Here is a 22,103-nt window from a genome sequence, read left to right as displayed (position 1 = left end):
CTCCAGCTTGTCCAGGTCCCTCTGGATGACATCCTGTTCCTCCAGTGTGACAACTCCACCACTCAGCCTGGCGTCATCCGTAAACTTGCTGAGGGTGCACTCAATCTTGCCATTTATGTCATTGATGAAGATATTAAACAGCACTGGTCATGGATCTCCACGTGGACATGGAGCTGTTAACCACAACTCTCTGAATGCGACCATCCAACCAATTCCTTATCCACTGAACAGTCCACCCATCAAAGCCACAGCCCTTCAATTTAGAGAGAAGGATGTTGTGGGGGACTTTGTCAGAGGCATTACAGAAGTCCAGACAGATCACATCTGTTGATTTTCCCATGTCCACTGATGTGGTTACCAATCTAGTTATTCTTTTGCTGGGGGGATTCATTCTATCTGGGGGTTAAAATCTCGTCTTTCCATTCATAATTACATCATAGCTACGTTGACATGTTTATAATCATTTTCATAAACAAACAATTATATTATCCAGAGATAATATAACTGCATTTCAGTTCTAAAATGTCTCGGTGGAACATTGTGATGATTGTAAGAAAAACCGGCACATTTAATCAACAAAGAATATTCTATCTTTCATTCCCAAAGCATAATGTCCTTATAAATTTTGCATACAGTCAGATTAAATATGCTGTGATAGCACAGCAATACGTAAAATGCTGCAATTAGCTTTAAACCATCCTAAGTATTGCATACAGTGGAAAAAAAAGTGACTATAGATAAGAAATTTAAAATTTTTTTCCCCTTCTTCTTCTGTCCATTAAGTAACCCAATAGTTCATATATACTTACAGCCTGTGAATAACCTTTTCTATTTCAGGACAAAACATTATAAACCAAAACCATAAGTACATTGATTTGTTTTTTTAATGATATTTCCTCCTAGTGTGACACTAGAAATCTCTAAGATGATTTGTCAAGCACCACTACTGTAGGCTTGGAATTTGCTTGTCCTTGTTTTGCATCATGCATTTGGCATTTAGATGTATGCAAAATTCTAATAGCCTCCACGCCTACTGCTGCTATATTTTTCAAAAAAGCTATTTAACTGAATTCCTGAAAGAGCCAAATACTCTACAGATGTTAATGGCCTGAGGCCAGCAAATGCCTTCTAAAGGCAGATTAAAGGAAAGTTTAAGTCAGATTCCATACACTGCTTCTACACAATCAGATTTTCGTTTCTTCCTCCTCTCCCCAGTGCCTTTAAAATGTCATCTCCTTTTTCAAATTAAGTGTAAATTTACTGAATTTTCTGTTAATTAAGGTCTAGTAAATTATTCACAGTATTTCCAGTGTTTACAGCAATTACTCTGTAAGCTAAACAGTCTGTACGGCATATCGTTGTTCTTAATGTACGCACTCAGTATTAAGAGGTTTTTTTGCCTGTCACTCTATTTCAGGTGTTTATCAGCTAAAAGAAGAATCCAACACGACATCAACATTCAAACTTTAATCATTGTTATTTCAGCAGCGAGTAATAGAATTAACACCGATAGCCATAAATCATATCTTTAACTCTGATTTTTTATCAACATTTAATTCCCCTGAAGTTAAGTGTCATCTGAAATGTACATCCTTAACGATAGTCTATCTTAACAGATTGGTCCATTTGTATGGGCCAGGGGTTATGGTGAAGACAAGAGAATCAGTTTGAATCAGGAGCCTGTTTATGCACCAACAGTTGCAGAGTTTGAACTAATCCATGCTCTTCAATCTATATGCCACAGTAACATGAGCCTCAAAGAGCAACAGCATAGCTCGAGCTTATCCCACAAGCTGGGGAAAAAGGAAGGCAATGCAAAGGAAGTCTTTGTGCTCCCTTGTAACAGAAGCCACAACCTCTGCTCCTGCCAGCTACAGCCGAGAAAGGGAAAAAGGGATGCAAAAGAAATTCATACAAAAAGCAGTCACAGAAATAAGAGACGATACATTTGAGACTACTGCTCCAATTCTTATGCAGAAGACTACTGTGGTAAATGTTTATAGTGCTCACTCAGCTTCACAAAATGCTAAAATAACAAATTCATTTAAAGAAATCGGACAAAAGCTACTCTGTGCTCTTCCAAGAAGAACTAAATGAATCACATAACCCAGAGGATGTGAAGGTGTGAGGGTTAGTAGTTCTGTGACCTTCTAATTCTTGGTTGTTCCAGAAGAGAAAGCAGATAATGGTTCAACTGTGACAGCTCAGGACACCTGCATAAATTCAAGTATATAAGCAGCAGCACTGGACAGAATATCTGCAGTCACTGAGACCACATATTCAGCCTTTACTAGTCTCCAAGCTACCCCAAACATCCTGCACGGTGGCATCTTTTACTGCATTCTTTGGGGCGGGAGTGGGAGTAGTGGTGCCTCTAAGTGGGTGTGGAAAGTCTTTTGCTGTCTTTCTTAATTTCTTGCAAAAAGGAATTCTCTTTCAACTGGATCTGGGCTTATTCCAATTTGTTTCAAATCAATTTGTGCCTTCTATCCAGCATTCTTTAATCAACAGAAATCTGCTTGATATTTTTACTACAACTAGGCAATACATTTACAGCAAGGTTCTCCAGATCTTTTAGGGTTGTTATCAGTACCAGAAGCAACAGAACCACAGCTATGATAGCAGCAAGTTCTGACTGGAGTACATGTTGTCTTGTTGGGAGATTCACGGTCTAGAATACCATTCTCAATTGTAACCATTAAAGGAAAAGGCAGCTCTCAAAGGAAACTGCTGACTTTGCTGTCTTCTACTATCAAACTTAGTGTATTAGACCTATCAAGCCTCCAGACATGCAGTCAGCTAAATAAAGGTTGTTTTAAATCCTAAGAATTGACAAGAAGCATCCATCCCTCTGACTCAAAGGAGGAAGACAACATTGAAAATATTAGAAAAGACAATAAAATAAAACCCCACAGAAACTGCACAGAAGCTGAACAACAAGGAACTGGATTCTTAACAGATTTCTGTGTACAGAAAAGACAGCAGCAACCCCCTTATTGGTCTTTGAGCTCCTGAGTGGTAGGTCAGTGATAGGGGTAGTAACAGACACATCGCTGACCCAACATAACAGTCTTAAAATAGTAAATAAATCCTTTCCTTTCCATTTGGAAGAAAAGTGAGCTCCTTTATGCTTATTGCTCCATCCACACCAATATCAACTAAGTCCTATTTCCAAATATATTCAGCTTCTTCATCGAGGAAAGAAACTAGATGGTAAAAACAGGAGGAATACCCATCATAACCTACTTTACTGTAGTTATTTCCAACAACAATGCAAAAGGTTTCTGCCTTAAAGTGAACTTATTAGGCCAATTGAAAAGAACTGCTACCACCATGGAGCCTTAGTAGACAGGTAATTTAAAAAAAATTGGTTTGTCCAAGACTGCTGATTTTTGGAGAGTGTTTGGCAAACTCTAGCTCCACTGATGCTAACAGCAACTATTTAGGAAGACACAAAGAAATGTTATCACCTAAATCTTGCTCCTATATGTACACCATGCAGAAGAAGCAGGTCTGTTTCATAAAACAGTCATCTAAAATTTCAAGTGAAGTAATCACATTATCTGGAGAATTTGGGGTAGCGAGAGAAAGAGGGGTAATTCAGATAAGAAGTATTAATACTTCTCTTGTGAGTAAATCATGTACGGAAGGGATTAGCTTTTGTTTTCATTTACTCAGTTAACGTAGGAACATGATATAACTTAAAAGTTGCCGACTCAGACTACAGCATAGTAATGCACAAACTTCCACCTGGACTGCTACACAGCATGCTCTATAGAGATTAAAATTCACTTCTATTTTAGACAGAACCCCAAATTTATATAAAACGTATTCATTGTCCAGAATGAAAAATATGTTAAGGACAAAACACAACACCATCACCACCCCCCACCTACAAATTCCTTCATCTATAAGTGCTTCATTAGAAAATCCATTACCTGAGTGCTGATAGATCTGGTTCCATCTGTTGCCTCTACTGTCAAGTTGTAATTTGATTTCTGTTCTGCATCAAGAGGTCTAGCAATAATGATAGTTCCACTGCCCTTGTCCACATCAAATCGACTGTCATAGTTGCCACCTTGTTCGGGAAATTAGGAGAGGGAGAAGTTCATAAAACACAGCACTGTTTCATTGTTTTCATGCATGATCATGTCCTGGCCTCAGATGCTTAATGAAAGTGGAACTATATACACATATACTTATATATATATATATACACACACACACTTATTTTAAAACCTCCGATTTTTATCTGGTATCTGTGAGTAACAGCATATCATGTTATTTAAAATTGATTAATTCAAAGCTGATTTGTCTGGCTCATGGGAAGTTAGAGGGCAGATTCTTAGCAAGATCTGCTAATTTTCTTTTTTTTCACCAGAATCTGAAGATTCCAAATAGAAGGAAACACAATTACTAGGTGAAACCTTATAGTTTACTTTGTGCAGAATGTTGGGCTAATTAGTGAGAAATACACTTTGTATCAAAATAAATGAAAATCCCAAATCAGCCACATAGTCAAATTTATGTCTCTCAGATCAGAGTTCAAATTACTATATTTGTATATGGCTATAGGTAAGGTTGAGAAAGCTACAGTACCTCCAAAGGATTCTCAACTCAATGCTGAGTATGTCAAGAACTTACTAATTCCTGAGATAAGCAGGACTCATCTGACTGCTAAATACTTAAACGTTCAATGTTTAAGTATGGCCAAGCTCGTTTTCTGAAGCAAATTATCTTATAACTTCTGTTATAAAACTTTCATATTACCCTTTGATATGTAAATAACCATGCAGATCAATAGCTATGCTCGTTGTTTAAGACATTTAGTTGATCATCATCATGCCACCACAAGCAGATTATCATGAGAATACAATACCCATGAAGTCTAAATATTTTTAGCAATGATAAATACTGCCATTTAACTACATTTGTTTGAGACGTCTCAATAAACTGCTTAAAATGAAAGAATCAATTTTTATTTTGGTCAAGCCAGTGCTAGATATGGCAAACCAATTCCTTCTAATCATGTGCATGTGTTTTTCTAATTATATTTTACAGGGATAGCATTCAGATATCTTCTGAGTGCATTTTTTTAATAAAAAACTTTTACACACTATGTTTGGTAAATCACTAAATGCCTTTTATGTAAAGCCAAGGCTGGAAGTGTGAAGGTCTCCATTTATACGTAATCCAAGAAAGAACAATAAATACTGAAATGGGGCAACATTCTCACGTAAAAAGGATTTCACCTTTAGAAGGTTCCACTGCATGACAGACATATCAGTTTTGGAAAGACGGGCTAGATTCTGCTTCACTGGATTTAAGATGTTTAACAATAGAAAAGTGACATCAGCTTTATCAGTTTAACTGAAAGCCAAATCCTCTTACCGGCCTAGCAAGTTTCAGAATCATATGAATGAATATAATTTGGACATCAAGAAAGGCAGTAACTTCCTTCTCTTTCACTCTGACATCTTCAGAGAGCGAGTCTCTAACTTTTCTTTCATAGTTCGCATGCATTACCATTTTCTCAGATGTCTAAATGAAGTTATCTTCATTTCAAGGGAAGAGTGAAGTGAACGGGTAGGAATTTGTTCATTCACTTTCCCTGATATAAGGACAAGCTCTCTAACCAGCTTTTTTATCTTTCTTATAAAGGAAATCACAAAGGTGTTGCTGAATGTTTGTAGCAGCGGTGAAACCTGGTCATCCGGTGAAGCAGAATTCAACGGAAACTTCTCCATCTGGTACACTGGAAGTGTAACAGCAACAGTTTTGGCCAAGGCCAAAACTGGATGCTCTGAATTGATGCTGTATAAATGTAATGATGACAAAACAAAACAAAAACGAACCTGTCACAAATGCAACTGTGAGCAGTTTGATTTCCGAAGAGTTAATAAAATAAATATTTTACAAATGTACGCTTTCATTTCAGATCTCATAATCTGGTAATAAATTATGTGATCTCAGCAGATACCTTCTGCTGTACAGTTCAGGTCACAAGCCATCTGAAAGATGTAAAATACTTCACTAGCAAGCTTGTCTCCTGGCTCAGCCAAAAAGAAAGAAAGCATGGAAAGCAAGCACAGAACACAAAGGAAAGCTGTCAATCAAATTAATTCATGCTATTAGAAACATTAAAAGAGGGCAATTAAGTGACCATCTGTAAAACTAGTCAGTAACTTCACAACATGATCGCATATCAAACTTTCCAGAACACCTCTACTAAGAAAACAGTCAAAATAAAATGTTTCATTTTACAGCCCATGGTCAAGTTCTGCTCTTTCCCCTTGGAGTTTTCTGCATATGTCTTTCTAAAAATAGCAGGAAAAGATCATCTAATTTCTATATTAAGCAATAAAAATTCTGTAAACGTCCAAACTGTGCTGCACGCTTAGAAGGAGCAAATAAAAAAAAATATTATCATCTGAATTCTATTCAGAGGTACACACTGTTCAAAGTGAAGCAAACTAAAAAGAACAATAGAGAAGTATATCCTCAACCTAATTAACAAATTTTGCTAATAAAAGACCCCAGGAAATGCCGTTGCTGTACTCTGTGGAAACTCTCAGGACCTCTGAGACCCCTTTCATCTACTCTCTCTCATCTCCATGAACCATCCACCTTTTTTTGACAATATCCCTTTATTAACCTTCCCTTTATTGGACTCTTTCTGGTCTACAGATGTTTGTGTGCTGCTGACTGGATTACTCTGTTCAAACTGGAGCACGTGGAACCCTCTCCTCTCTCCTGATCACTTAAATTATTTTTCTATTTTCTATTTCCACGCCTGTGTGTGCATACGTTTGAGAGAACAGGAAGAGAGCAGCCTCAGTTCCAAAATACTTCTAATGCAAAGCTTTGCCCCTATGAGAATGCAAGAAGGCATCTTGAACTCTTCACTCCCTCTATGCAACTGTACACATCTCTAACCCCTCAGTTTGTCCAAATGCAAACACTTTTCATTCAAATATCATCTATGTCAACTGGAATTATTCTCCCTCCCAACTAGAAGGAATCATTAAAAAAATCATCTATGTAAATATTTAATACATTAGCAATGTTTAGCACTGTAATCACAAGTTGTTCATGCATGAAGTGCGCATTTAGGGAAGAGCTGTGTCTGTTCTTACATGCTTGAAAGTCTTCTGAGAACTCCTCAAGTATTTGGCACATATATACCTGCTACATGTATCAGTTTTACAAATTTAACTTTTAACTGTTGGTGTTCTCTTTAGCCCTTGGGAAACACATGCCAGCAAACCAAATCTTTAAAAGTAATTAAATTTTAAATAAATAATTAAAAAAAAAAAAAGCTCTCCTTAACAACTTAACATAAGAGTGGCTAAAAATTCCACCAGTAACCAAGAAAATTCCCAATCTGATAGGGCTGTCTTAAAACCAGAAACAGTTCACTAAAAGATCCTGCTCCTGAAACAAGGCTATGCTATCTATTCTCCTTGCCTCTAAAGCACATAACACACGACAGAACTTGTTTTTAGCATTGGCTATATAGTGAGCGCTCTGTGTATTCCTGGCTCATAGGTCTAGTAAGTAAGACTACAACTAAGAAGTCCTGTTCATTTGCCATCACAGCATCAATTTTAAGTCATATTATTGATCAGAATTTCCCTTTCAATGGTAGAGGCTAAGGTATGATACAGTAGTAAGAAAATGTACAGGAAGAAGTTTGCTGGGGTTAGGAACACTGCAAGCTTTCCTTTTAGTACTGAATCAAGGGAGAACAACCCGAGAAGCAGCCCAGAGGAAAAGAAATGTGAACAGCATAGTATTGCTTTAGATGTACTATCCTATTATAGAAAATGAGCATTTTATTTCTCTCCCCATCCTACAGTTTACAAGGTTGATTTGATTAGCTTTAATTTCACTTATATAATATTCATATGTAATTTCCAAAATGGTAACGCAGTAGATATTTCACAACATAATTTAAACCTTTGCTACATAGTGGCACTTATAAAAAAATTAAATAATTTTGATTGATAATGAAATAAGGGGAAAAAAATACATGTCTACAGCTGAAGCATGTCAAAACCTCACATTACTTAGAAGAGCAATTACAAAACAAGCTGCAATGAGCCCTTCAATACCTCAGACTCCATGCATTTGTTTCTAATAATAAAAGCCCTTAAGGCAGCCTTACCCGTTATGTCAAACAAAAGTGGTGTTCCCAGAGGTTCAACAGCTATTACGCCAATCATGTGACCAACTGGGTCACTTTCCATCACCGTAAAAGAAAAAAATGCTTCCTCAAAATAAATGGGCTCTGTAGGTGGGACGGGCTTTGGAATCCATTCTATGTGAAGCCGTGTAGTTGATGATTTTTGTGGACGACCATTATCTACAGCTTTAATCTGTGAAAGAGACACATATTTTAGGCTACAGGATCACATAAATCATTATGTCACATAAATGGAAAAGTAGAAATAAGCTCCAAGCACGTTTGCTTGTGTAAGCTATATCCAAAAAGGTTAAGTGTCTCTCAAAGTGCCACTTGCCCTTCAATATTTGGGCAGCAAATGGAGAAAAAGTATGCAGCACCTGATAGTAGCACAAACTGTAACCATAAATTCACTTTTATTTTGCTTTCTTCCTGAAAGACAGTCAAACTGACTGTTTACGTTCCCTTATCACGTTCGTTATCTGTCAAGTTCTGCAAAAGAACAGCAGCTTCTTGATTCACTTTCTCAATACAAACATCTGAAATCATCCTTTCAAACAAAACAAAACAAACACACAAAACAATACTTCTGGATTTGTTGAAGCTTTCTTCCTTCAGCTACTGCAGTCATTCACCTGCCAACCACTGAATAAGAAGTGATAAGCACAGAAATAAAACAACACTTCATGTATTCATGATATATAAGATTTTGACTCACCGTAAGGATATCATAGTCCCTTGCCACAGAAAATTTCTTTGATGAAACCACTCCAGTTTTCGGTTCAATAAAGAATTTGCCATGTTCATCACCATCTTCAATGCTATAAGAGATCTCTGCATTGGGGCCTTCATCTTTATCTGCAGCAATAACTCGATAGATAGGCTCTCTCCTAGCAGTTCTCTCTCGTTCTGGCTTACCACGCTCTGGAAGCCGGATTTTGTAGAACTTTTGCAAGAACTGAGGCTTATTGTCATTCTCATCTAAGACTTTCACAATCACCCGTGCAATTGTTGACTTCGCAGGAATACCGTTGTCTGTTACTGTTACCTGTTTTTATTAAAAAGGGTACATTTAGTATTCAATTCAAACATGGGTCATTCCAGCAATGTTCTTTTAAAAAGTTGTAGGTTTTCCTACAACTGCCTAAAACAACTGTAAAGTAGTAGCAAATTTAGTAGCAAACAAGGAATAAACCCACCAACCCATCTGGTCAACATTTCAAGGCTCAATTACTTAGCCAGATGCTCAGCACTTGGCTCATAACATTGCCCAACATTCTGTGCACTTCTGGGTTTGTTTCCAACCTACATTCGAAGGTGAAAACATAAAACTACCAAATGGGAAAACTGATATTTTGAGCCATGCTGTCTGTCAGTATTGCTCTGTAGTTAGGAGTTCTTCTGTTGGACACTTTATAGACTTTTATTTAAAACTTGAAAAAACCATCTGGGATTCAAAATGAAGAAAGAATGAAGAATTATAAATTATACCAGCAGGCAATAACCAATATTCCAAACTGATGACCTATTAGCTTAATGTGCTGTATTTATAGAGAATGCGGAAACCAGGAGGATTTATGTAACATTGTGTAATACTGTAACCTGAAAAAAACCAAAGTTCTGTACATGCTGCCTTGTTATAGCTCAAGGTTGAATTAGCAGGCATGACAGCTAGCAGACAACTGCCCATAACATTACACTGTCAGTGTGATTCTGTGGAATACGTTTCAGCTTGGAACAAGTAGCCCATACGCTGCCTAGCTGCAGCGTGAGAATTCACACAATTCAGGCACCACACTCAATAGGCAACTTGGACATGGCCTCTCTGTTCCAAGGATAAGATATAAGCAGCCAAAGCCATATTATGCCAGGTGGCTTCAGGGTCAGAGAACAATCCATGGCTCATTCTATTTACTGTATAAATCTAATAAAAAACCCAGTACAATAAGCTTAGGAGTAAAATTCATGAGACACCAATTTGACAACCGATATACACATCAAGAAATAACTGACATGAAGTACTTTTGGAAACTGACACAAGCAGGTAACTTTAAAACATAATAATATAATGTTACAATTTACAGGAATAAACTGTCTAGTACTGAATTGGATTTGCCACTTAACTTTGCTACTATTACTACTAGAAACATATTGCAGAGAAAATTCCATCCTATTGCTACTTAGAAACAACGAGTTCTTTCCAAAGCTGACACAGAAATGGAAATGATTAAAATTTGGTCCAATAGCTGCATTAATCCAGTTTGCAATGCATCAAAGGACCAGGAAGATTGCATGTACATTGGAGTTCTACAAAATAATAGTTTGTGCTATCAAGGAATACATTTACCTCCAGGCCCATGCAGTCCTTGCATTCCTATAAGAAGTCCTTTCTACAGTTTTCACAGGTTTTGAGTATGTCCAGACTGCTTCTCTAGCTTTAATGTTAGTTTTTCTGACTTGCAGTGCAGTCATTTATGTGTCATCCAGCAGGAGAGGCACAATAAAGGTTCCAGATAAATCTTAGTATCACTGTGGATATTAAGTCTCCATTGCTGGTGAAGTACAATGCTGTTATATTGCATGACAACACCACGGAACTGTTAAGACTCTCAGTTGTCTACAGGTTTGGATTTTTTTTCCATTTTGTTTGACAGAGAATAAGAATAGCTATTACATAAGTGCCAGGCAATCAATTAGATGTAGCTAAATAGAATAATTAATTCACAAATTTCATGGACTCTGGACTCTGACTTTACAGTACATATTATGCAACTCATCTACTTATATGGTTGATAAATATGTTATGCAGAAAAAAAAAGGTCTACTCACAATCTGTTTGTATTCTCAAAGTTAAGAGAAAAAAAAAAGATTCTGTATTTTTTTCCCCCAGGGTCTATATTCAGCAAAAGGCAGGCTGAAGTACCTACTGCAAAAATTACATAGGAAGATAAAAAAAGAATCATGCTCCTCTTTTTCCTTTCAAGCAGTACAAAGGCATGATTGGTAAATCTTGGTTGACAGATACAAGGCATTTTTTTTGTTTTATATCTGCATCTTAACCATTTTATTATGAAAAAGTCCTAACACATTGTTTCTATAGGATGGGAAGTTTTCTGCATGTCAAGAAAATGAATACAGAAGCAAATTACTTCCACTATCCAGTTCTCTAAATTCTTCATCTAGTAATCAAGTATGGTAAACAACTCTCTGTAAAAGAGCAATGAACTTGCAGTTAATGTTTTTCAGAGAACTAATCAAATTATTTACCTCCAGTATGTGCTCTCCCTGCTGCTCTCGATCCAGTTTTCTAGATGTGGTTGTAATCAGACCTGTAAACATAAAAGAATAATTCATCAGATCCTTCAAGAAAATCTGAATGAAGGTTAGGTTAAACCAGCAGTTACTAATACACCCAATCTCAATTTCTTCTTAGGTGGTCTCTTCTCTTTTTGCAGAACTTACACTTTTTTTTAAGAGAAGGGGTGAGAGGTTTCCAATTCTTAAGAACTGTGAAAATATTCTTTGCAATCTGAAAGCTAAGCTGTTGCAGCCCTTAAGGCAGACAGAGTTCATTTTTCCAACACATCTGTGCATGCCATGCTTCTGACAGAAGTAATGTATGTAATTTTCTCATGTGACATTTTGTTTTCAGAGGGTGTCCATATGCCATATTCAAAGGGTGTTTACAGACATTATTTGAATAATTACTAATTTCTTCAAAAGAAATATCCATTTGCATTTTTAGTAGTAACAACAAAAAAAATGATGACCTGAAGAGATGCATTAATGAAGAAAATCAAAGCAATTTGTGTGAGTTGGATTGATTTGGCAATGACAAGGAGTTGAACAGTCGTTAGTTTTGATGCACAGTGCTAGATTTTGTTCTAAGAGTTTTGATATACCTTTGATGCCAGATTAGGAAGACATGATGAGTTTTGCTTTAAATGAAGAGAATTAAAGACTAAAAGATATTAAAAACAGTAAAATCTAAATACAAAAGGATCTTATTTGAATTAATTCTCCCTAACAAAAACTTCACTATTGAATTTCATTAAAAATTAATCAGCTTTCCATCATAGCCGAATGGCTTGCTATGGTGTGGGTTAACTGCACCACGGATGCAGGCACCAGAGCTAACTCAGTTTCTTTGCTGCACAAAAGCCATTAACCTGTTTGCAGGTACAAGCTGGACCCACAAACACCATTGCTGTGTTCAACATGGCACTGACCTTGTGCTAGTAATTCCTCCTAGTCACAGCTTGCCTTTTTAAGAAGCAAATACCAAGATCTGGGTTTGCCCAACTTAAGCCACTCCTGGCCAAAGCATCCCACATTCTCTGCAACAGGAAACCAGCATAAGCTAGATACAGAAGACGCTGCAATGCCATGAAATCTTTTATCAAACTATCCCAGTTTTTATTGTGACAGGAAAGCACTGGCATCTTGATCCTTACTTGTCAAACTGAAAAAAGGACAAGCAATTACCCAATTAAGGACATAACAGGATCAAAATGAAGGCCACATACTTCATGTTCCTTTTTCTAAATATAGCACAACCTATTTATTAATAAGATCTCTCATACGCAAAATTTAAATCAGTTTATAAAATTTTCAGGGTTCAACCACTACAACAAAAAATTCCAGCTATAATTTCTGTTAATGAAGCTGGTCAATACAACTTAAACAGCTAAGCAAAAAAATATCCAGTAAGAACAAAATGCATATGCTTTGATCCGTCAAAACTTCCAGTCTTTTCAACCAAGCATGCCACACTTCTGTTAAATCACTTCAGACCAATAACAGAAGGGTTTAGTCTTCACCATATATATCCTGTACATTCAGCAGAAACTAATGCCAACAAAGGAAATGTAACACTTCTGGATTTAGAATCACACACACATGCATGACATTCTTTTTGTTTAACTCCTTGCTGCTCGCCGCTTTCATAAGTGAAAATTTAGCTTCAGTGAAGTGTTTCACTACAGTTAAAGACTGTAACAGGTTTAATTATGGCAATCACTAAGCTTTTCCATTTTTCCAAGTTTTTCTAAATCATAAAATGCTTAATGCTGCACTGACAGATTTCATTAGCTGCTGAAGAGCTTTTCTGAACTAAGGCTGTGACAATAAGCTTGATTGTTCCTATGCAGTGTGCCTTTTAAGAGGTTTGGGGACAATCTTTGGACCCAATGTAAGTCAGTTACCTGCAACAAAAGCCACCACTCTGCTCCTTCTACTGAAAACAGAAGTTTTTTAGATTGAGCTCCCTCTCTTTTCTGTAAGAGTTTGGAGACCTCCTTGCTGTGCCCCTACTTCTACACAAATAAATGAATAATCACATCTTTGCATATATAACATCCCCACAGAAGCGACAAGTGAAAGACAATTTCAATTCATCTCTGAAGAAGCCTGTAACATAATCGTTTTGAAATTCTTTTAATGAGGTGGGGAGAATCTCTTCACTGCTTAATTAGAGAAATGACATTATGCATGAGAAACAGATCACTGACAAAGCACTGACTTTCAAAGCAAAACTGACCCACAAAGCACCAGTCTGCAGTCATATTTTCCTTTTTCCCTCTGCCCCCTCTTATCACCTCCCCACCACACACTTCACAAGGAACAATAAACTCTAGTAATACACATCACTGACTCTTATTCCATCCGGAAATCAATGCACACTGTGGCAAGATGGGCTAAGCATCCTAGGGAAAACACAGGTTTATAACAAACATTTCTAAGATAATGATGAGTAAATGGCATCTTTAGTGAATTGGTGCAATTTTTTCATTCCATAATGTTTCAAAACTCATCCCGTTGTAAACATTTTCATAACAGCAGATTAATAATTTAGTATACTTTAAGATAAACTACAGCTGTTCTGCTTCACTAGCTGGAAAGGTAGCATGATGAACTGAAACTAATAGTAAACATCTAAAGTCAACACCAGGTAACAAACACAATTGTATTCCTCCTTCCTCCAGAGTTTACACTCTGGGGACTACCTGCCGTCCTTTTGAGATCTACTGAAGAATTAAAATAGTTGCAACTGTATTCAAATAACCTCTACTTCAGATTTCTATTATAAACAGTATTAGAACTGACAAAAATGCAACTATAGCATTCATTACATAAATTTATAAATAAAGCTGCTACATTTGGAAGAGAAAATAGCATAAGGCAGCTCACATTAGCAGGGACATATTTCATCCCATACAATATTTCATCTCAGTACACAGTGCATCACATTAGCTCTTTATATGAAAGACAGCACATCAACAACTTCCATTCAGTGCTAAAATAGCAATCTCTTAAAAACACCCACAGAACGTTAGGTAGGCTCCATGTTCAGAATGTTAATATTAATCCCATGCTATCTTCCATGGCTATCTTCATGGCATGGATGATCTCAGTCATGAAAGAAATAGAAAGAATCATTAAGGTTGGAAAAGATGTCTAGGATCATCAAGTTCAACCATCAGCCCAACATCATCTCGCCTACCTAAACCATGCCCCGAAGTGCCACATCTACATGTTTTTTGAACACCTCCAGGGATGGCAACTCCACTACTTACTTCCCTGTGTAGCCTATTCCAATGCTTAATGACTCTTTCAGTAAGGAATATTTTTTCTAATATCCAATCTAAACCTCCCCTAGCACAACTTGAAGCCACCTCTTTTTGCCCTATCACCTGTCACTGAGAGACAAGACCAACAGCTGCCCCACTATAATCTTCTTTCAGGTATTTATAACGAGTGATAAGGTCTCCCTCAGCCTCCTCTCCTCCAGGCTAAACAACTCCATTTCCCTCAGCTACTCCTCATAAAACTTCTTCTCCAGAACCTTCACCAGCCTTGCTGCTCTTTTTTGCACAACCTCCAGTACCTCAATGTCCTTCTTGTAGTGAGGGGCCCAAAACTAAGCACGGTATTACAGTATGGTATTGCCAGCTCTGAGTACAGGTGCACAATCACTTCCCTACTCCTGCAGGCCACACCATTTCTGACAGAAGCCAGGATGCTATTGGCCTTGGGCACACTGCTGGCCCATGTTCAGCTGGCTATTAACCAACAACCCCAGGTCGTTTTGGCCATGCAGCTTTCCAGCCATTCATCCCCAAGTCTGTAGTATTGCATGAGGTTTTTGAGACACAAGTGCAGGACCTGATACTCAGACTCCTTGAACCTTTAACAGCTGGTGTTGGCTCACTGATTCAGTCTGTTCGGATCCTTCTGCAGAGCCTTTCTTCTCTCAAGCAGATCAACACTCTCCCAAAAGTGGTAAACTCTTTTTCCCGAGCCTCAGCAAAAGCTCCCTGCTCAGCCAAGCCAGTCATCTTCCCCACCAGTTTGTCTCACAGCACATGGCAACAGCCTGCTCCTGCACCTTTCTTCCTGAAGAATATCCAGCTTTCCTGGACCCTTTTGCCCTTCAGGACAATCTCAACCACTGTCCCGCACAGACCAAAGTCTGCCCTCCGAAAGTCCGTGGTAGTGGTTTTGCTCAACCCCTCAGGTAGCATCAGAAAAACTGTCTTTGCAAGAGAAGGAGAAAGGCTCAATTTTTGTCTCACTGTGTATACATCATGCATTCCCTACTACAATGCACGCCTGCAAACACATGCATTTGTGCGTTCACAAATACACACAGACCTTCTAACTGCACATTCAGCTTCAAATGATGAAGGTTCTGGAGCTGGATGGGATTTTGGCTGTTAGGACTAACTCACCACAACCCAAAAGACTAAATTAGATGCCAAGTCTATTAAGCTGCCTCCAATGAGTTTAAATTAATAAGATTAAGTTGAATGCAGTACAACTCTATTTGAATTGTAGTGTATGAAAAGAAATACAGTTTCTCTGATTTTTTTAATGCATTAGCATTGAAGATTTAAGGAAATATGGAAAGCAGCTACAAGATTTTTTATCACCAACTTCAACACATACAAGACGTTGGAACTCAGCATAAAGAGAGGTCACATTTCATTGGTGAGATTGTCTTTTGTGTTGAACACAAACCATAAACAGTCAACAGAAATGGTTTCTCTGGACTACATTAGTGCAACTCAATCAGTCCAAACCTTTAGATCAGTTTACTTACAAAGCAGTATTATTTAAGCCCTCATTTCCCCATTTCAACCTCAAAAATGACAAATTAATGCTAAAAACAACTATCTTACTATTTTCTATACAAGGTCTTAACATATAAATTAGAGTTGAATGAAGTATGGATTTTCAATCCACATGTGGCTGTAATGATAATCTAGTTTGACTACTGTGTAGCACAACCTTAAGGCACTAGGCCAATTACAGCACACATCCTGTAAGCTGAAGACCAATTATGTCTCTTCAGGTGATAAAGACGCTGTTGCACCCTAAGGCAGGATTTCCTACTAATCATCCTCGTTTAAGATATAGTGCATTACATCCAATTCAAAACAGCTTTCCCTTCTAGATAGAGGAATATACATTTCTGTTGTCTGATAGACTAAAAAAGTCCATAGGAATCAATATTTTCCTTCTCATGAAAGTACTTAGTGTGATGATGGCATGTCTTAGACATCTCTAATAATAAAGTAAGTGAGCATCAAGTCTCACTGTCACAAAGACTTCTTATGACACTGTTTTAAGCTGTTTCCAATATCTCAGCACTTTCTGAAATATGGACAAAACAGCTGACAAGCATGATAATCCACGACTGTTTCATCACTGCCACAGAAAGATGACTATTTTTTCAGTCTTCTTTCTTTCAGCTGATTTAAAGTAAACTATGATTTATACATAACCTACTTTACAAACAACAACCATCAGAAAAGGCCCACATTTCCTTTCTAAAGATGTTCAGATACACTTTTTTGGTGAGACTGTAGTCAAATCTTGTCTTCTACGTAAGCCAATACAAGGCACACAATCAAAGTAAATAAACAGGTTATTGAAAACAGGTCAATGAAAAGTAGTAGCAGAGGGATTTAAGAACAGATTTCAGCTTTGCAGCTGACAAAACATAAACTCCATGTGTTACTAGTCATGTATAGCTGATGATAAGCTAGACAGTACACCATTGTAATATTGTACCATGAAGGCAGGCTGCTGAGGTAAAAAAAAAACCAAACAAGATCATAGTCCTAAGCAGCTTTCATACTGGAGAAAGGACATCATAAAGAAACTCAAAAGCTGTGGTTTACATAGTCCTAAAAATAGTTGCTTAACAATTTGACTTAGTTTTCATTCCTAAACTCTTCCTTATCCTGAGCACCTTAACAGCTCTCAATAAAATCAGCAACAGGATTGTCACCAGGAATTTTCAAGTGCTGAAAATATGATTGTAAACATACAGCCCCACAAGAAACTAGCAATTTCATTTACAAGCACATGAAATGGCTGCAAATGCCTCTTCTGCTCAATTAAAACATTTAAAAGCCATCATTTCTGTGCTTTCAATAAAAAACATAGAAATTATACATGAGATACTGAGAGCTCAGGTCCCTCTTTCCTCTGTCTTAGCCAAATACTCTATCCATTAGCTGCAGAGTTATGTTGTTGCTTGCTTTTTCTCTATGACCTCTTGAGTCTTAGTTTTTTTTGCTATGTAGTTGTTTAGGTAGACTAAGGATCACTCCTGCCTAGCACAGCTTACACCCTATGGCTTAGCAGGCTTTTATAGGCAATTTAAAATCTTTTTTGGGGCTAACGGAGTAGTTTTCCACTTCATACGTGAACTCTGAGCAGGGTTTTTTTACAAAACTGAGTTACACTCCCCTATAAATACTTAGTTTTAGAAAAATTAAAAGGAAGACCTATTGCTGTACTTTGCGCTGAAATCAGTGTCCCCTTTCTGTTAAGCACAGCACAATTGCACTCAATTAGGGCACTATTTCACAGCTTTGGTGCTTTTCCCCCTTCAATTCTCATCTCTCATCTGCAGCAGTGCAGGCAAAAACCAGCAGAACATTCCCACAGTGTACAGATATCTAGGTAAGCACCAGACTGAAAGGTCTAAAATGCTTAACAGAACCACATACTTTATTTGCTCCTCAGATCACCTTTTCTTTTGATTTAGGTGCTTTCTTATTCCTGTTGCAGATGCTGATGCAAACACTCTGGATTTAATCCACAAAAACCAATTCTGGCATTTATGCCAGCTGAATAAACATCTTGCCCTTTAAATGGTACTCTATGGAGTAACCATATCAGTGGGTACAGGAAAACCAACAGATCATATAACTGGACTACTGTAAAGCCTTTGACACAGTCCTCCACTACATCCTTCACTCGAAATTGGAGAGATATGGATTTGTTGGGTGGACAGAGTGAGAGATGATGTAATTGAGGGCAGCCCTGCAGAGAAGAACTTGGGGGTGCTGGTTGATGAGAAGTTTGACATGAGCCAAGAATTCACTCTCACAGCCCAGAAGATTAACTGTATCCTGGGCTGCATCAAAAGAAGCGTAGCCAGCAGGTCGAAGGAGGTGATTCTGACCATTTACTCTGCTCTTGTGAGAGCCCACTTGAGTATTGTGTCCAGTTCTGGAATCCTCAGTGTAAGAAGGATATGGAACTGTTGGAATGGGTCCAGAGGAGGGCTATGAAGATGATCAGAGGGCTGGAGCACCTCTACTATGAAGACAGGCTGAGAGTGGGGGTTGTTTAACCTGGAGAAGGCTTTGAGGAGACCTTATAGTGACCTTCCAAAACCTGAGGAGGGCATATAAGAGCTCTGGGAAGGGACGTTTTGCAGAGTCATGTAGAGAGAGGACTAGGGGAAATGGCTATAAATTGGAGAGGGAAAGATTTAGACTAGATATTAGGAGGAAATTCTTCACAATGAGAGAGTGGTGAGGCACTGGCACAGGTTGCCCAGGGAAGTTGTGGCTGCCCCTCCCTGGAAGTGTTCAAGGCCAGGTTGGATGGGGCCTTGAGCAGCCCGGTCTGATGGGAGGCATCCCTGCTCATGGCAGGAGGGTTAGAACTAGATGATCATTAAGGTCCCTTCCAACTCAAACCATTCTTTGAGTGTATGATTTTATGAAAAGTAAAGTAATAGTTGAGATCTCAGTCCTACCCAACTCAGGATTGCATAAAATCAGGCATAACTAGCCTAGACCACAAGGGCATGCTTCTGTCAGCACATTAGACATTTATTGAAGCTCAGTATATTTATGTGTTTGTTACTTGTTGCTATGACAGACTGTAAGCTTTGTACAAAGGGTCAAAAAGTTACTCGATTCTATGGGCTGATATTTCATACCATCAGTCATCATGTTAATCAATAACTAGGCAATTTAACTACTCAATCCTAATACTGCAAAGGTTAAGTGCAAGGCGCACATCTGAAGTTAAGAACCACTTCCGTAAACTGTTTTAACAGCATTCAGATACAGAGACTTGGAATTTGCTGCTCAAAGTATGTACTAATCATTTTAGTGATTGCAAGCAGTGAGCAAAGACCAGCAACCCACCACAGATTATTAACATATAGCATAAGGAGGAAGAAACACTTTACATAAACAACTAAGCCATCCAATTCAACAAACGTTGTTGAGTTTCAATTTCAACTAGATTGCAAATGATGTATAAAAATCTGTTTAGTGATCTAATCATAGAAGACTGCTCAAATGTAGCCTACAAAAGTAAACTATGTATTTTTTTTCATACTCTAGTTAGCCACAAAGTACATTCTTTTCAGTCTGTATTAACTCAGACAGTGGTATACCTCCTTCTGCAGCAATTATTTTAATAGTAAAACTATTTGGAGAATAATGAAAATTATATAAATAATCACACAGCCCCAAACAGCTATACTAGAAAAATAAGCCTAATCCCTCATTCTGAGTCCTTGAAAGCATTTAGGATGTGTCCAGTTTCATTGTCAATCATATCCTTGTGGTAACTTTTTTCTCTCAAACATAAGAAAATAAATAACAGAATTGTAAGTCATAAGCAGCATAAGATGAAATCACAAAAAAAAAGTACTTACTAAAAATAGCTAAAATAATTTTGAATGGAAAATAAAAACTCAGGTTTGATTATTGAAAGGAAACTAGTAAGTGACAATAAATATTCTGTAGAATGAACTTTGATCTTGCTATACACAGAACACTATAAAGTTTTGACATTTTGCTTACATTGCAAAAATACTCTTGCCCTCAACACCATCTGTAATACTAAAGACACGCCAATTCAAAGATCAAATACCTTCAGTAATTAACTCTTTATGTCACCTATATGTTCATCACTCAGATTTATTATCTCATTTTGAGACATATCTTCAATAATTAAATACATTAGTACTGTCATAAAATCTCACATAAGTTTGAAAGATTTTTTCAAACCTGACATAATCTTACTGCATTTATAGTGCTTGAACAAAGAAAGATACCCCCTATACCTTTCCAAACTGGGCTTTTTTTCCCACCCCCGGACAAAGAAAATACACTTTTCAGCTTAGAGTAGCCAGCAATGCTAATATGCTTTAAAAAAAATCATGATCAGTTCAGAGAAGTATTTAAGCATTAAAACACTGAGGTTAGTTTTGAGACCTCAGTCCTTTCTCTGCTACAGAAGTCTTACCATTTCACAATTCATCTCCCATAAAATTGTTGCAAAACACGTGGATTAAGGAAGACTGACAAACTCACAAAGAACATATATAGTCTTTGAAATTTACTCTGCTTTAAAAGCTATTTACAGTTGGCAAATATTGTCTCTGAAAGGCAGAGTGGTCTCTCTTATTTTAAAAGCATTGGAACCAAAACTATAAGGGGAAGATTTTAATCTTAGCACATTGTATCTACACAAAGATAAATGAGAACACTCACTGGACTTAGATACGTATAGGTCATAAAATACCACCAGCACAAACCAACAGTCTTTCCCCTACTTATGTGTAGCTCATAATTCCACCACACCATATTAGTAGTTGATGCCACCAAAAAGTCCAAAACAAAACAGGGGGGTAATTAAGCTTTATTTTGTGCAGCTGCTATTGAAAATGTTCATTTTAGTCTAGATAAACTATTAATTCATGCAAGACAAACTCATCTGAGAAAGTCACAATATTTCATTTAACTAGCACTACAATTTAAATAAAAAATGTGAAAAATAGTATTTAATTGACTAAATTGTAGAGAATGGCTATGAAACTAGCGAACTGACTGTTACAGACAAAATTCATTTGCTCCAGACTTTGAACATTTGGCTTATGGAAAGAGGAAATTCTCCAATTGTTCATCACTGGATTCTGTGTATGTGTCTATTTAATTTACTTATTTCATTATTTATTTCTTATTAATTCAAACAATGAGGATTTTCTTAAGATTATGCAAGAGATGGTCCTGCTTTATCCAACTTCAGAAGTGGCCATCCAATTTGAATTGTTTTCTAAATTTGAAAAATTAGAAATTAGGTAAGTTCAAGAATGCATCTCCTTAAAAGCCTAACAATCAGAACTATATTTCTCTTGCTGAAATACGGAAAGTTTTTGAAATAGAATAACCTTCTTGGAATTTTCTTTGACTACTCACTTAAATCCTTCATATGAAAGGAAAGTCGAGGCAACAGTATAATAACTCTGTTGGATAATATTGTCCTTACTATCTTTTATGCTTTGAAGTTAAGAACAGTTTACAGATGACATGTATTTACAAAAATACAGAGAAAGTTGTTCAAATAACACCAATATAACAGGTGTTATAGGATACTTCCAACACTGCTACAGGCTTTCTTTTGAGGGCTCCTACCTCGCTATACATCTAAACCCTAAATTATTACTTTCTAAGTGAGATTTGGGAGATCTGTACAATGCTGCTGTCTTTCCCCATCCATCTCTCCTTTCTTTTTTTTTCCTTTTGTTTTAATTGCATGTTACTTCCTACATTTACAGGACAGAAGTTTGGAATGCACTGCAAGCATGGAATGT

At 37.2% G+C, this 22,103-nt stretch overlaps 1 protein-coding gene across 5 annotated transcripts in view; it reads right to left on the bottom strand.

Moving 5' to 3' along the window:
• The window catches only part of FAT1 (FAT atypical cadherin 1), a 99,148-nt gene that overhangs the window by 39,726 nt on the left and 37,319 nt on the right, over nucleotides 1–22,103 (bottom strand). For all 5 annotated transcript variants that reach the window (XR_008449605.1, XM_054064959.1, XM_054064958.1 and 2 more), the window contains exons 3-6: nucleotides 11,453–11,514; nucleotides 8,904–9,233; nucleotides 8,168–8,378; nucleotides 3,939–4,078 (exon numbers count right to left, since the gene is read on the bottom strand). Coding sequence is in view for 4 of the 5 variants with exons in the window: in XM_054064959.1 (XP_053920934.1) it covers nucleotides 3,939–4,078; nucleotides 8,168–8,378; nucleotides 8,904–9,233; nucleotides 11,453–11,514 (743 nt within the window). In the remaining variant the exon portion in view is untranslated. The remainder of the gene's footprint in view (nucleotides 1–3,938; nucleotides 4,079–8,167; nucleotides 8,379–8,903; nucleotides 9,234–11,452; nucleotides 11,515–22,103) is intronic.

Source organism: Cuculus canorus, chromosome 4 (genome assembly GCF_017976375.1).
Source record: "Cuculus canorus isolate bCucCan1 chromosome 4, bCucCan1.pri, whole genome shotgun sequence".
In the NCBI taxonomy this organism is placed as follows: Eukaryota; Metazoa; Chordata; class Aves; order Cuculiformes; family Cuculidae; genus Cuculus; species Cuculus canorus.
Note: the sequence above shows the minus strand (reverse complement) of the source record. Positions and strands in the feature narration are given on the sequence as shown.